Here is a 15,511-nt window from a genome sequence, read left to right on the forward strand (position 1 = left end):
CTGCTGCAGTGTGGGAGACCTGGGTTCAATCCCTTGGTTGGAAAGATCCCCTGGAGGAGGAAATGGCAACCCACTCCAGAATTCTGGCCTGGAGAATTCCATGGTCTGTGTAGTCCATGGGGTCACAAAGAATCGGACACAACTGAGCGACTTCACTTTCACTTTCATCCTTATGCTTAATATTCTTATATCCAAGATGGTGTCATTGTATTAAAAATATAGTTTCCAGGGAATTCCCTGGTGGTCCAGAGGTTAGGACTTGGTGCTTTCACTGCCATGCCCTGGGTTCAATCCTTGGTCAAGGAACTAAGATCCCACAAGCTATGCAACACAGCCAATAAATAGATAAATATGTGTATACATATAGATATAAATTCCATTAGTATCAGCTTTATACTTTGCTCTGCATTTTTTTTTCAGCTTTTAATTTAGTTCTATTATCATTTACTTTAGCAACAAGTTATTTTAAAATTTTTATTTATTTTTATTTTTTAATTGGTGGAAAATTGCCTTAAAATCTGTTGGTTTGTGCTGTACGACAACATGAATCAGTCATAATTATATTTATATCTCCTTCCTCTTGAGCCTCTCTCCCCTCCTCCCATCCCACTGGTCTAGGTCATCACAGAGCACCAGGTGGCAACAAGTTATTTTTAAAAAGGTTACCTCTCCAATAAATCCATTTAAATGCATTTTGAGCATAAAAAATTTTAGAAGAAATGAAAGTATACTTTGAACTCATAGCATAGATTGTTCAATTGTGTATAACTGGACAAATATATAATTGTTCAAATTATATACACTGGTCATACAAGTTTTTAGAAATAATACAAGGGTTCTAGCTACTAAGTCAGTCTAGCTACAAGATGGTGTAGTCTTCTTTTCAGTTAAATCTTGGCATCAATATATGTAAATTGCTAGACTGATTTATTTTTTAACTTTAATAAACCTTCATATCTCATTATAATAGAAGTAATGTGTATATTATTCAGAAAATTGACAACTCCCCACAGCAAAGAAACATAAAAATCCTATGGAAAATAGCTTTCCAAAGAATCAACAATCATATTCTTCCAGAGATAACTGATTATTGAAATATGGGTGCTCATCTTTCTATTCTTTTATCAATAAACAAATATTTTAAAAATATAGCTTGTAAAAAAATTTCAGATCTTTTAAATAGTCATCTGAAATTTTTCATGAATATATTCTAGCCTACAAATGTAACCAATATCGTACTTACTTATTGTTAATCGTTAAGCTTTTTTCCTCTTGTCACCTTTTAAACTTAGAAATACACTTCAATTATTCAGGCTTATCCAGAATCTGCAAGAAGAGACTGGGTTCGAGAGTGGCCTGGCCAGGTGGTACTTTGTGTTTCTCAAATGTTCTGGACCTCTGAGACACAGGAAGTTATAAGTGGTGGAACAGAGGTAAAGTGTATTTTAAGTAACATTCTTTTCTACATGCTATATATATATATATATTTTTTTTAGTTAGCTTATTTATCATTTTCAAGGGCAATCTTCCCCCACTTTCTACATATAGCATGAAAATCGCACAATTATTTAAAAATTTGTTCTTAATTTTTATTATGCATAGACAAAAGTTATTCTGTTCTAGAATTCATTTTTATACTGAACTACATTGTGAAGTTCAGAATCATTTTGTTAAAGAGTGAACGTATAAAATGCACAATTTGGCTAATGTTAATTTAATTGCTTTTTTATTTTGTAGGGATTAAAGAAGTACTATAAGGAACTTCAGAATCAACTAAATGATATTGTGGAGCTGGTAAGAGGAAAACTATCAAAGCAGACCAGGATTACTCTGGGGGCTTTGGTTACTATCGATGTCCATGCTAGAGATGTGGTCATGGACATGATTGATATGGGTATGTGACTTCTTTTTCATATTGAAGATAAAATATTGATAGTTTCTAGAAACAAGAACTTGTACTATATGTCTTTTTCTGTCTCAGCAGAATTTATTTTATATGATCTTTTCTATAAATTAGAAAATGTGAATTATTTTAATGTTAATACTTTTGTAAACAATGATAAAATATCTAGTTTTCAAATTATTTCCATTTCAGGATTATGTGTCTTGTTTTACTTTATTCCTTCCAGGTGTCTCACATGATACAGATTTCCAGTGGCTTGCTCAGCTTCGTTATTATTGGGAATATGACAACGCTCGAGTTCGTATCATTAATTGCAATGTAAAATATGCTTATGAATATCTTGGTAACTCACCTCGACTTGTCATTACTCCTCTAACTGACAGATGTTACAGAACATTGGTATGTGTTTAAGTTATTTTAATTTACACATTAAAGATTACTATTTGATTTGGTGTCATATTTTCTTGTCCAAATTTAACATGGCTATCCTCATTTCATTCTCTTATCTGTATAGTTGACTATAGAAAGGAAGGATAGCTTCCTTTTCTAATCCCAAATTCCCTTTATGTGAAGTTATAATAATGAATATTTACTTCTGAGTGCTTTAGTAGAATATGAGTGTGTTTGAATTCTAATGTTTGAAAATCATGAGCCACTCCCTTTGGGGATAATTAGAAAAAGTAAGGTACTGGAGATTTAAAGAAAAAGCCAGAGCTTCAGAAAATGACATCAGTTTTTTCAGTGGAGTTCTGGGAGAGATGACGAGATGAAGGAAGTACATTTGAGCCTTAGAACTCCAAGTTAGTGTTGTTGAATGGGAGAGGGAGAGCTGAAGTGTAAGCAGGTGATGCTGAGGGCTGCCCTTGGTGGGAAGCTATGGAAGATAAAGCCATGACTACAAAACAAACAAACAAAACACACCTGGGAATAGTGTTGTCAGATAAAATACAAGACTTTCAGGTTAATTTGAATTTCAAATCAACAGTGAAAAATTTGTTAGTAGAAGTATGTCCTAATTATTACATGGACATACTTATACTAACAATTATCCATTGTTTATCTGATTTTCAAATGTAACTGGGCATCCTGTATTTTTATTTGCTAAATCTGGCAAGAAACAACCTAGAGGGGCAGGATGGGATGGGAGGTGTGAGGGAGGTTCAGGAGGGAAGGGATATATGTAAACCTATGGCTGATTCATGTTGGTGTATGGCAGAAACCAACAAAATATTATAAAGCAATTATCCTTCCATTAAAAAAAAAAAACAACAATCCACTTGTACTAAGTAAGTTAAAGTGTCTTTGAGTTGTCTGTAAGCAGAGATAAAACAGGGATTATTGGGCAAATGATTGTCTAGGGAATGTTCTCAGTAAAAGCCTGTAAGAAAATGGAGAAAGCAGAGGGGGAAGCTAAGCAAGGATGTGGTTTCTGTGGATGTAGGGCCTAACCTGATCTCACAGGGAGCTTTGGAGCATGAATGGCATCACAGACATACTTCACTTTAAGGCAAAGAGGTCTAACTTTTCTATCCCTTCATTGTCACTGGCTATGGGTCCCTCCTGAGGCTAGGGGTGTGAATAAGCATTCAGATGTTTGTGAATGAGGGAGCTCCTGACTGAGGGCAAATCTCAGGAGACGGGACAGTTGTGAGCTATTTGTAGATGACACCCACAGCAATCGGAAGGACGGAAGCAATGACCAGTAAGAGAATCTGAGTAAGATTGTAGTGCATCTATGATAAAATATTTCACCAAATCCTCATTCTCAAGAAGCTACCTGAAGGCCAGACTGTGTCTGTCTTATCCTCTACTCTAGTGATAGACAAGTAGATAAGTTACTCCCTAGGATTTGTTGAGTAAATGAATCTCAAGCTGCTGTGTGCTATCTCAGAGCTCACTGAAGTGAGCTGTGAATATTTGTAAGGTGGACCCTAGCAACTTTGAGGTATAAAGTCAAAATCACATTAAATACTTGTATAAAACACTAAACACTGGAAAAATCTCCTACTGTAGTTAATATCCATAATAAAGAGAACACATTTATAAGCATTTTTTGAAAATTTTTACAAAGAAAGGAGAGACTGAGGTTTCTAGTAGTCACATTAATGGACATTAACAGTATAGCATTTACTACAAATTTATGATGGGTAAAGTATCATTGATATTGCATGTATTTAATAAGCTGTCTCTGTTATTTGATTTTATTAAAGGTGAAAATATTTAAGGTTTTCATAGGTTTATTCATTATTTTTAAAAATGTTTAAAAAATTTTTAGTTTCTTAGAGCAGTTTTAGGTTCACAGAAAAATTAAGTAGAAGGTCTATTCCTTCTATTGAGAATTCTCTATTGAGTTCCTGTATACTCCCTGGCCTGCCATATGTACAGTCTTGGCCCTTTAATCCTATTTTATCTAAAAGCAGTTAAGTTTCACAAACTCTCATAGAGTTTTTCATGAAACAAACTTCATAGTTAGAGTTGACTGTAACTTGTATGCTTCTAAAAATTTCCAGCCATTGTTATAGTCTCTGTGCAGACTCAGAAAGAATTCAGATACTGCTGATGTTACTCTTAAGGAACTTAAAAACTAATTGGGAGGGGGAAAAATGTACTTAGTTAACTGTAATGTAAGTGTTATTGAACTACGTTCATTTGCCTAACTCATCACAGCAAGCCAAACGCTGAAATGCTGAGGTTTGCAGCAGAGAGTGTTTATTCACAGAGCAGCCAAGCAAGGAGACAGGAAAACAAGTTAGAGCTCCCTCCTTGAAGGCGAAGGGCTCAGGGTATTCATGGGATAAAGCTGAAGTATGGGAAGCATGGGGAGGCTGTTGTCACTCTGCTCTCATGCAGCCAGGCCACAGGCTTTTTTTACATTTGCTTCTTCTCAGAAGGCAATGGCACCCCACTCCAGTACTCTTGCCTGGAAAATCCCATGGACGGAGGAGCCTGGTAGGCTGCTGTCTATGGGGTCGAACAGAGTTGGACATGACTGAGCGACTTCACTTTCACTTTTCACTTTCATGCATTGGAGAAGGAAATGGCAGCCCACTCCAGTGTTCTTGCCTGGAGAATCCCAGGGACGGGGGAGCCTGGTGGGCTGCTGTCTATGGGGTCGCACAGAGTTGGACCCGACGGAATCGACTTAGCAGCAGCTTCTCAGCAAAGCTCAGAAAGGAGTGGAGTTAGCTTGCTTTGAGGGTGGAGTTTTTGGCCTCTGACATCAAAAGGTCACTGAGCTGACACTTGCCCCTGTGCAGATGGAGGATCGGTGGTCTTAACCCTCTTAATCAGCTCAAGCTTGATTTGACACAGAAGACTCCAAATCTGTAAAAGACAACTTGGGCAACCACCCCAGTGCCCAGGCTACGCTTGGAGGATACGCCAGCTTATATAAAAACAATAAAAGTGGAGTCCAGTAGGCAAAGACAGGTAGCAGTTTGCCATGCATCAGTGAATAACTGGTAACTGGTTTCACAATGAAGGTGATACTACTGGTAAGAGAATACAGAGCGGTGCTATGGGGATGGAGAAAATGAAGAACATACCAAGAGTGGAATGCGACAGCCAGGGTGAATCACAGACCAAAGTATATAGTAGGGCATCTCTTTCCCACTAACGGGCCTCCATGTATTACCCTCAGTTTTTGGTGTGTTCTCTCTTTGCAGCTAGCTATCAAGATTGTCATAACTGGTCTCTACAAACATTTCTGTAAGCACTTTTTTTTTTTAAGTGACATGTTATTTTTAATGTTTATTACTTTATTTTTGGTGTGCTGCACAGGCTTTTTTTCTAGTTGTGGCAAGTGGGGGCTACTCTCTAGTTGCGGTGGTGACATGTTATTTTTAATGTTTATTACTTTATTTTTGGTGTGCTGCACAGGCTTTTTTTCTAGTTGTGGCAAGCGGGGGCTACTCTCTAGTTGCGGTGCACGAGCTTCCCACTGGTGTTGGCTTCTCTTGTTGCAGAGCAGAGGCTCGAGGGCACTCAGGCTTCAGAAGCTGAGGCTCCTGAGCTCTAGAACACAGGCTGTAGTTGTGGTGCATGAGCTTACTTGCTCTGAAGCATGCGGAATTTTGCCAGATCAGGAATCACCCCTGTGCCTCCTGCATTAGCAGGCAGATTCTTTACCATTGAGCCACCAGGGAAGCCCTCCATAACCACTTTTAATTAAACATTTCTGGTCAAATGTTAACACTTCAAGGCTGGATTCTCTTTGTTTTTAAAAAGGCAAATGGAATACATATGAAGTATTAGACGATAAGGAGATTTTCATACATTTTAACTTTTTTTAGATCCTTTAAACCACTTTTTCTTGTTGCAGCTACAGAAATGAGTTCTAAAAATCAATGATGTATGTAATTGCATTACTGTCTCTGAAGCTACAAATAAGACTGAGTCCATTTTATTAATATAAGCAATTGTCCTATTATAGAGTTTTTGTTTGTTTTCAGTTAAGCATGGATTTCTTTTCACATTTATTTTTCTTTTCAGATAGGTGCCTTCTATTTAAACCTTGGAGGTGCTCCAGAAGGGCCAGCAGGCACAGGAAAAACGGAAACCACCAAAGACTTGGCTAAAGCTCTTGCTGTACAGTGCGTGGTGTTCAACTGTTCAGATGGGCTCGATTATCTAGCAATGGGAAAGGTAAAGTTACATATTAAATATTACAAGTAGTTTATAGTTAGGGCTAACTGGATAAGCTGAAGCAAATTCATATTTAAAACACTGATTGTGGTTTATGCATTATTTGAGCTCTTTTTTTTAAATGGGTAAAGCCATTGTTTTTATCCCTTTGGGGTTTTTATTGAGCTTAACTTACAATTTTGACTTAAAAGGTTCGCAGGTTTCTCACACGGTAAAGAATCTTCCTGAAATGTGGGAGACCAGAGTTCGATCCCTGGGTCTGGAAGATCCCCTGGGGATGGAAATGGCAACGCTGTCCTGTGTTCTTGCCCGGAGTACTCCATGGACAGTATAGTCGACTCGCAAAGAGTCAGACATAACTGAGCAACTAACACACACACTTCAGTTTTGACTTAAAAGGTTAAATATTTGTTTTAACAAAAGATGCCCTTTCCTACGAAAATCATCGTTTTTCTTGTCCTTAGTTTTTTAAAGGATTGGCTTCTTCTGGTGCTTGGGCTTGCTTTGATGAATTTAATCGAATTGAGTTGGAAGTGCTGTCAGTGGTAGCTCAACAGATCCTTTGCATTCAGAGAGCCATTCAACAGAAGCTGGAAGTGTTTACTTTTGAAGGGACAGAACTTAAGCTCAATCCAAACTGTTTCGTAGCTATTACCATGAACCCTGGCTATGCAGGACGTTCTGAATTACCAGATAATCTTAAGGTAATATATATTTTTTAAAGAGTGTAAATTTGGTAATCAGCATAATCTACTCAAAATGGTACACTTTTCTCACATGTATTTGTAATCTCCCTTTTACCTTTTCCATTTGCTGTAAGGTTAACCTGTAAAGACTTTTTTTAATGGCTAAAAAAATATTGGAATATTAGAGTACATAAAACTGCTAAAATGCTTCTGAACAAATTAAAGAGTTAGTGAAAAGGTGCTGCGCTGGGGAGTAAACTTGAATATCAGCCCGTTGTCTTTGGGTGCTTATGCTCAGCTTTAAAACCTGTTTCCTTTATGTAAATAAAATGTTTCACTTGTTTTATGCTTCAGGTGCTTTTCAGAACAGTGGCTATGATGGTTCCAAACTATGCCCTCATAGCAGAAATCTCCCTCTACTCCTACGGATTTCTGAATGCAAAACCTCTGTCTGTGAAGATAGTAATGACCTATAGGCTCTGCTCAGAGCAGCTCTCATCACAGTTTCATTATGACTATGGAATGCGAGCAGTAAAAGCAGTTTTAATAGCTGCTGGAAACCTAAAACTAAAATTTCCAAATGAAAATGAAGATATCCTTGTAAGTATTAAATATATATGTTGTGAAAGTTTCCATTAAAAGATAATTTTTTTTAGCAAGGTTGATTGTGAACTATAGATAGGCAGATAAGAGTTGTAGCTTTGAGCCTTTTTATGTGGGGTTGAAATGACAGTTTTGAGGTTCTGGTTTTCATTATAATTTGTAGGAATCCAAGGATCTTTCTGTTTGATAAGTGTAGTATTGGCTTTTTAGTATAGAGATTCCATGAAATATAAAACAAACTTTGACTTTGGTGAGGTGGGGGCAAGAGGAGGGCCAATACTGGCAATTAATCTGTATTGCACTTTTTGATTGATTTTTAGCTTCTTCGATCAATTAAAGATGTAAATGAACCAAAGTTTTTATCACATGATATACCCTTATTTAATGGAATAACTAGTGACTTATTTCCTGGTGTTAAACTTCCTGAAGCTGACTATCATGTAAGTAAACCTCTGAGAGTGACTTGTTCTTCAAATAAATTCATCTGGTGACTCAGTAGTTTTTTGAGTTTTATTAAATGAGTGAATTATTCTATTAGGAATATAAACCTCTATTTTGGCCACTCTGATTAATAAAGAAGAGTAAATTTTAGTGTGTGTGCTCAGTTGTTCGGTCGTGTCTGACTCTTTGCAATCCCATGGACTATAGCGTACCACGCTCCTCTGTCCATGGGATTTCCCAGGCAACAGTACTAGAGTAGGATGCCATGCCCTTATCCAGGGAAATTTTAGTACTTTATTATGATACCAGGATTAACAAGTTTCAGGTCAAAGATAATGTTACCTATAAAAGAAACACATTTTATTTCCTGTATTCTTATCTTGTGATTTATAATATTTACTACTAAATATACCTCCCTGGTGGCTTAGATTGTAAAGAATCTGCCTGCAATGCAGGAAACCCAGGTTCGATCCCTGGGTCAGGAAGATTCCCTGGAGAAGGGAATGGCTCCCCACTCCAGTATTCTTGTCTGGAGAATTCTATGGACAGAGGAACCTGTAGGGTTACAGTCCATGGGTTTGTGAAGAATTGGACACGACTGAGCGATTAACAGAATGTCAATCTCAACCTGATAAATGTGTCTCTTAGTTTTTCAGGGTTCTCTGAGAAACTGCCAGATTTCTCCTTGTAGGTTTCTAGGTCCCCCAGTGAGAAGGGGGCATGCACTCCCGTGTTCCCTCTGTTCCCATCAGTTACCTCCCGGAGAGGATAAAAGCCTGGTTGGGCAAAAGTGGGGGCTAACTTTGCACCTGATTGGAGCACCACTGGGGAAAGCAATGGTGCTTGTTAACCCTGGTATCATATAACATAAAGTACTAAAATTTCCCTGGAGAAGGGCATGGCATCCTACTGGGGTAACTGATTTGGGGGTTTCTATTTTGACAGGGTAAGGTGAGGGGACAAAAGCTGAAGAAGATGGTGAGAGGAAGAAACGGAGTTTGAAAGAGGGAGTCCATGAGAAGATGTAGCTCCAAATCTTTTGGGGGCAACACAGAAATAGAGGCTTAACACAAACAAGACTGACTCAGACTTTTTTCTTCCGTAATTTAATTTTATACTGGAGTATAGTTGATTTACACTGTTGTGTTAGGTTCAGGTCTACAGCTAGGGCTTTCCACGTGCTGCTAGTGGCAAAGAACCCCCCTGCCAGTGCAGGAGACACAGGAGATGCAGGTTCGATTCCTGGGTCTGGAAGGTCCCCTGGAGAAGGAAATGCCAACCCACTCCAGTATTCTTGCCTGGAGAATCCCATGGACAGAGGAGCCTGGCAGACCACAGTCCATAGGGTCGCAAGGAGTCTGACGCAACTGAAGAAACTTAGCATGCATATGTACAGCTAAGTGATTCAGTTATATATGGATACGTATATCCGTTCTTTTTCAGAGTCACTTCCCATATACTTTATTACAGAATATTGAGGAGAGATCCCTGTCTACATATTAGTTGGTCCCTCTTGCTCATCTATTTTATATAAAGTAGTGTCTAAAGTTAATCACAAATCCTAAATGATCCCTCACTTCCACGTGTCTCTCTCACTTGCCCCTTGAAACCACAAGTCTACTTTCCAAGTCTGTGACTCTGTTGTTATTTTGCAAAGAAGTTCATTTCTATCATGCATTTTTTTTGAAGGATCCACATAAAAGAGATATCACATGATATTTGCCATTCTCTGTCTGATATTTGCCATTCTCCTTCACCTAGTGTGACCATCTCTATATCCTTCCATCTTGGGGCAATGACATGATTTCATTCTTTTTTAAGGCCAAATAATATTCCATTAAATATATGGACCACATCTTTATCCATTCAGAGTTTGGTAGACATTTAAGATGCTTCGGTGTCTTGGTTATTCTACATAATGTTGCAGTGAGTTTTGGGGTGTGTGTACCTTTTTGAACTATGGTTTTCTCAGGGTATTCTCCCAGAATTGGGATTGCCAGATCAAATGATACCTTTGTTTTTCCTTCTTGAAGGAACCAAAATACTGTACTTCACAGCACTACCAATTTGCATTCCTTCCAGCAGTGTACAAAGGTTGCATATTCTCCGTGCCCTCGCCAGCATTTGCTGTTTGGAAACTTTCTGATGGCCATTCTAACTGGAGTCAGTTGATAACTCGTTGCAGATTTTAATTTGCAATTGTCTAATAATTGGCTTTTCATTGGCTTTTTTCATAACAACAGTATAAATAAAATATACCTCTTGAATTTTCTTCTTGAAAGCCAGCCCATTCAAAAATTCTTTTTCCATGATCTTTGTGAGGACATTTCTTCAGGGGCAGGTATTATTTCTTTGCAGCAATGCAAATCTTGTGGATGTTAACTATGATAGCAACAGGGAGTCAAGTTGCTATTATGAGAAACGGCCACAAGATGGGAGTACTTCCCCATTCCCAATCTGGAAAATAGACTGAGCCTTTTAGACAAAGTCATGTTCCTGATGGTAAATGAGAACGGAGCGGGGGCGGGAGAGGGGGGAGGAGAACAAAGACTCAAGGGCTTGTGTCTCTTTACCTCTGCCCCTCTTCCTTACCTATTCGCCTCCTCCCACCCCTCTCAGCCAAAGCCCAAGCCCTGAAAAAGCATTTTGCCAAGAGTATTAGGGTCAGTAGGTAGGGTGACTCTAAGCAAACTGGCTTTACCTGGGACCACACCACGAGGAGCTCTGGAGGGCCAAGGTTCTGAGAGATCTTCCTGGCATGCTGCTCCACTGTCCTTTGGAGGCATGAGTCTTGGCTTACCTGAAAAGGGCCCACCTGCATGCCGAAGCAGTGGTTTTATTCAGAGGGACCCGGCACTTTTGGTAGAAGTGGGGATCATTTGCTGGCATGACCTCCTGAGCAGCCTCAAACTCACACCACTCCTGCTTTGGGAGCCGAGTCTACTTAGGTCTAAGAAACCAGCCTGGGTGACTCAGGTCCAGGAGAATAGAATAGACATTTTTTGCTCTTATGACTGTTTTGTTTGTTTGGATGGTCTGTTGCAGTGGAGTTGACATGCATCGTTCTCTTTGAGTTCTTCACCTCCTTGATTCACTTCTACATAGGCCTGTACCTATAATTTTCAGATTCTCATCCCATGATGGTATTGCAGAGTGTTGAGTTAAATTTCCTGGGCCCTTCTGTGGGTCTTCGGCTATGATATATTTTTATGTGCATTTCCAGTAGTTTGGGGCCTCCTCATTGATCCTGCTCCCTGCTTCCCCCTGCCAACCTCCCCATCTATGCCTTGGCAATGGTATGTTTCATGTGTAAGCCCGTGAGCCTGATTTTTGTGTGGGACACTAATGGGTTTCGATCATGTTTTAGATATCACCTGTAAGTGAAATCAGTCATACTTGTGTTCTGTCTGCCTCACTGGACTTGGTGTGAGCCTCTTCTGGTCCATTGAGTTGCTTAAAACAGCACAATTTTCATTGTGTTTCTGGGCTGAGTGACTGTCCACTGAGTATGGGTGGCATGCTTTCTTTCTCTGTTCATCTGTCCTCAGACACTTGGGTTGTTTCTCTGCCTTGGCTATTGTAAATAATGCAGACACGACCATTACAGTGCCTGTGACTTTTGCAAGGATGTTTTTCGCTGGGTATCCTTCCGGGAAGAGATACACGATCTTGTGGTAGCTCCGTTTTTCTTTTCTTAAATAAACATCCACACTGTTCTCCAGAGTGACTGTTGCCAGTTTACAGTCCCACCTCAGCATTGGAGAGTTCCCTATTCTTTCCCAACTCCACTCCCCAGACCCGGGGAGCCTTTTTCGAAGTGTTGATTTTGTAATGATTGCTGCCAGAGGATGCCTGGGTGTCTTTGTCTTGGGGTCTTTCTCCTCCTTAGAGATCCTGAGCATTTTCATTCAGGTGATTTTTCTCTGTGACAAAGAGAATGTGGCTGTTGAAATATGCATGTGGAGGGTCAGCTCTGTTTTGAGTTAGGTTTTCATTAGGTGCCTCATTAGGACCTTTCTTGGTGGGGGAGGTCATCTGCATCCCCAATCCTGTGAACCTGAAGTACTCTGAGGCCATGTCTTCTCATTGCAGTTCCAGAAAATGTCCACAAGGCGGCAGCACTTCTTCATGCCCCACTTTGTTCACTGGGCCATCCTTCCTGGGTTGTCAAGGAGAGTGGAAGGTGCCCAAGGGCTTGTGTCTCTTTACCTCTGACCCTCTTCCTCTACCCCTTCGCCTCCTCCCGACCACCTCAGTCAAACCCCAAGCCCTGCAAAAGTGTTATGCTGAGGGTCCTGAGTGTCAGTTGGTGGGGCGACTGTAAGCAAGCTGGCTGTAATCAGGGACCAGAGCCCCCCTGGAGCCCTGGAGCCCTACGCCTCTCAGAGCTCTTCCAGGCACGCCTCTCCACGTCCTTTGGCGGCTTGAGGCTCGGCTTAGGTGAAAAGGCCCCACCTGCATCCTGCGGTGGTGGTTTCATTCAGAGGGCACGCCCCGCCAAGTTCTGATGGAAGCGGGGCTCATTTGCTGGCACGTCCTCCTGAGCAGCCTCAATCCCACTCCAGTCCTGCTTTGGGAGCGGACTCTGCTCAAGTCTAGGGTTGGTCCAGGTCCCAGGGGAATTGCTATGGTTAGACGTCCACTATTTTTTCTTATTTGTGTCTGCTGAATGTACTGTGTTCTTTCTCCTTTGGTTGCTTTAAATGTTTTCTCTGTTTCCGTTCTTGACTCTGTGCCAAGTTTTGTTCATTTTGTACTTATCCTGCTTGGTATTTGCTGCACTTCTGCTATCTGTGTATTACTTTCTTTCTCCAGAAAATTCTTATTGTCTTTTAAAGTATTTGTTCTACCCAATTTTCTCTCCCCTGGGGCTCTAGTTACATGAATTAATATTTTTGACTATTTTATATTGTCTCACATGTCTCTTACAATCTATTTCTGTTTTTTCATTGCTTTTATTATCTGTGCTTTAGTTTGGATACTTTTATTGACTTGTCTTTAAGATTCATGATCCTTTCTTTGCCTTTGTTCAGTCTACCAATAAGCCTCTCCAATGGACCATTAATTTTATCAATTTTATTTTTTTCAGCTTTATTTTATCCAGTTTGACTTTATTAAAAGATCTCATTTCTTTGCTTAAATTCTTCATCTTTTCATCTATTTTTGTAATATTGTCTATGTTCTTTTATACATTTATAAAAGTCATTTTATTTTTTTGTCAGCTAATTACGACACCTGAGTAATCTGTGAGTTATTTTATTTACTATGTTTTTTCCCCCTACTGATCAACAGCTATTTTTTCTTATGACTGTTGAAAATTGAGTAGAAAGTAAGAGGGTGAACTGGTAGTATTTTCCTGTAGGAAAACCATGTTTTTTTCCTTTGTAAGATAGCTAGGTTGAGCTGCTGATCTTTTCAACCAAGAGTTGACCTGAGCCAGAGTCTTATTGCACAAGTATTGATCATTAGTCTATCTCTGATTTCAAACGTCTTTAGAGTGAGAATTGTCCTAGTCTATGATAGGATCCTTCCTCTAGCAGCATTTTGGGATAAAAACATCCGAAGACTAAGAAAATCTCTTTCTGTGGGGGGTTTGTAGCTAAGTCCTTGATTTCTTGTGTCAGTTCACACTCAGCAAAAGCATAGGCAGTGGAAAAACCAGCTTTATATTTGAAGCTCCTCCAGATTTATACGTCACAGGAGCCTACATGGTCATTAAAATATCTGTCAATTTCTCCTTACTTCAGCAAACTCCCTCTGCAGTATAGCAGGTCAGACCAATGCCTACCTGTCTGTACTTGCTTCTAGAAGTAAAACTAGCAGCTGGTCTGTGTGAAAGGCTCATCCCTTTCTGAAATTTAGTTCCTTTAGACTTGTGCTCAGTGCTCAGCTGCTCAGTCGTGGCCAACTCTTTGCAACCCCTTGGACTGTAGCCCACCAGGCTTCTCTGTCAGTGGAATTTTCTAGGCAGGAATATTGGAATGGTTTGCCATTTCTGAAATTTAGTTCCTTTAGACTTACGTGTATCTAAAATGCTCCTGTGTGTTTACAGTTTTTATAATTTTTGTAACCTCTGTGCGTTTCTGTTTACCATAGTGTGAAGGATTGTTTGGCATGTCCTTCTATATCCTAATCAAAAGTGAAATTCTGGAAAAACTAATAAGACAAGTTGTTTTCATGAAGCATACACCCAATGCTATGATGCCATGATCATTGATAACTTATAATGGGGAACACTAATTTTTTAAAGTATTTTAATTCTACTTTTTCCTTTCTTAAGTAAAAAAAGATTTAAGAAATAGTTTACAAATATAAGAAGATACAATTTTATTATTTCTAAATGAAAAATCTATATTTATAAGACATGAATGATATGACTTATAATAGCATTTTGTAGAAATGCATTCCATTTTTCTTTTCTTTTAGGAATTTTTGGAATGTGCTCATGAAGCCTGCAAAGTACATAATCTTCAGCCTGTTAAATTTTTTCTTGAAAAAATGATTCAGACATATGAGATGATGATTGTTAGACACGGGTAAGATTATAGATAGTTAGATGCCATAGTTAGCTGTTATTTTTTAAGTTAAACTATTAAAACAACTAAAATTTGTAAACCAAAAGAGTCAGCAGATCTTGCTAGGTGCAGTAGGGAGCAACCCTCTACCCCCACTCTACCCCAGCCAGTCTCCATTCCAGTAACTTAAAAACAACGCTGTATTTCTCTCTCATGCCACATGTCTTAAAAAGATTGGAAAGGAGTGCTCATTCAGTCAGTGATGTAGCACTAATGACCCTCCACAATTTTCCCCTTTGATCATCAAATATGTTATTTGTTCTACTTCATGAATATTAAATACACTTTTACTTTCCCAGGGAGGCAACCTGAAAGTTCCAATCAATGAACCAGACTCAAAGTCTGGAATCTCTAGATGATGTGTGATAGTCTCTGTATCAGATTTGGAAGCTGTTCCTCTTGCTCCAGAGATCTAAAAATAGAAAAACAAGTATCTGCCCTGCACACATCCAGTATTAGAATAGTGGGTTTACCAGAACATGATTACCACAGCAAATACTCACATTCAGAAACTGAACAGACAAAGCCAATATTTGGCAGTAGCAGTTCTGAAATTCAGTAAGGCATGTTGGACCCTAATCCCAGAGATAGACTGACTGTGAGAGTACTTCAGTAGTTTGTACTGAAGGCCCTTCCAGGGAATCAGAATCATTTTATAC

At 39.2% G+C, this 15,511-nt stretch overlaps 1 protein-coding gene across 13 annotated transcripts in view; it reads left to right on the forward strand.

The window, feature by feature from the left end:
- DNAH12 (dynein axonemal heavy chain 12) overlaps positions 1–15,511 on the forward strand; it is a 191,444-nt gene that overhangs the window by 68,812 nt on the left and 107,121 nt on the right. For 12 of the 13 annotated variants that reach the window (XM_061396580.1, XM_061396577.1, XM_061396583.1 and 9 more), the window contains 8 exons: positions 1,314–1,433; positions 1,738–1,894; positions 2,130–2,302; positions 6,395–6,547; positions 7,012–7,251; positions 7,588–7,833; positions 8,157–8,276; positions 14,704–14,813. In XM_061396580.1, the coding sequence (XP_061252564.1) occupies positions 1,314–1,433; positions 1,738–1,894; positions 2,130–2,302; positions 6,395–6,547; positions 7,012–7,251; positions 7,588–7,833; positions 8,157–8,276; positions 14,704–14,813 (1,319 nt within the window). Of the gene's footprint in view, positions 1–1,313; positions 1,434–1,737; positions 1,895–2,129; positions 2,303–6,394; positions 6,548–7,011; positions 7,252–7,587; positions 7,834–8,156; positions 8,277–14,703; positions 14,814–15,511 lie in introns of those variants that run through there. The other variant, XM_061396587.1, reaches the window with a different exon arrangement.

The sequence above is a fragment of the Bos javanicus genome, chromosome 22, assembly GCF_032452875.1.
Source record: "Bos javanicus breed banteng chromosome 22, ARS-OSU_banteng_1.0, whole genome shotgun sequence".
NCBI classification, from domain to species: Eukaryota; Metazoa; Chordata; class Mammalia; order Artiodactyla; family Bovidae; genus Bos; species Bos javanicus.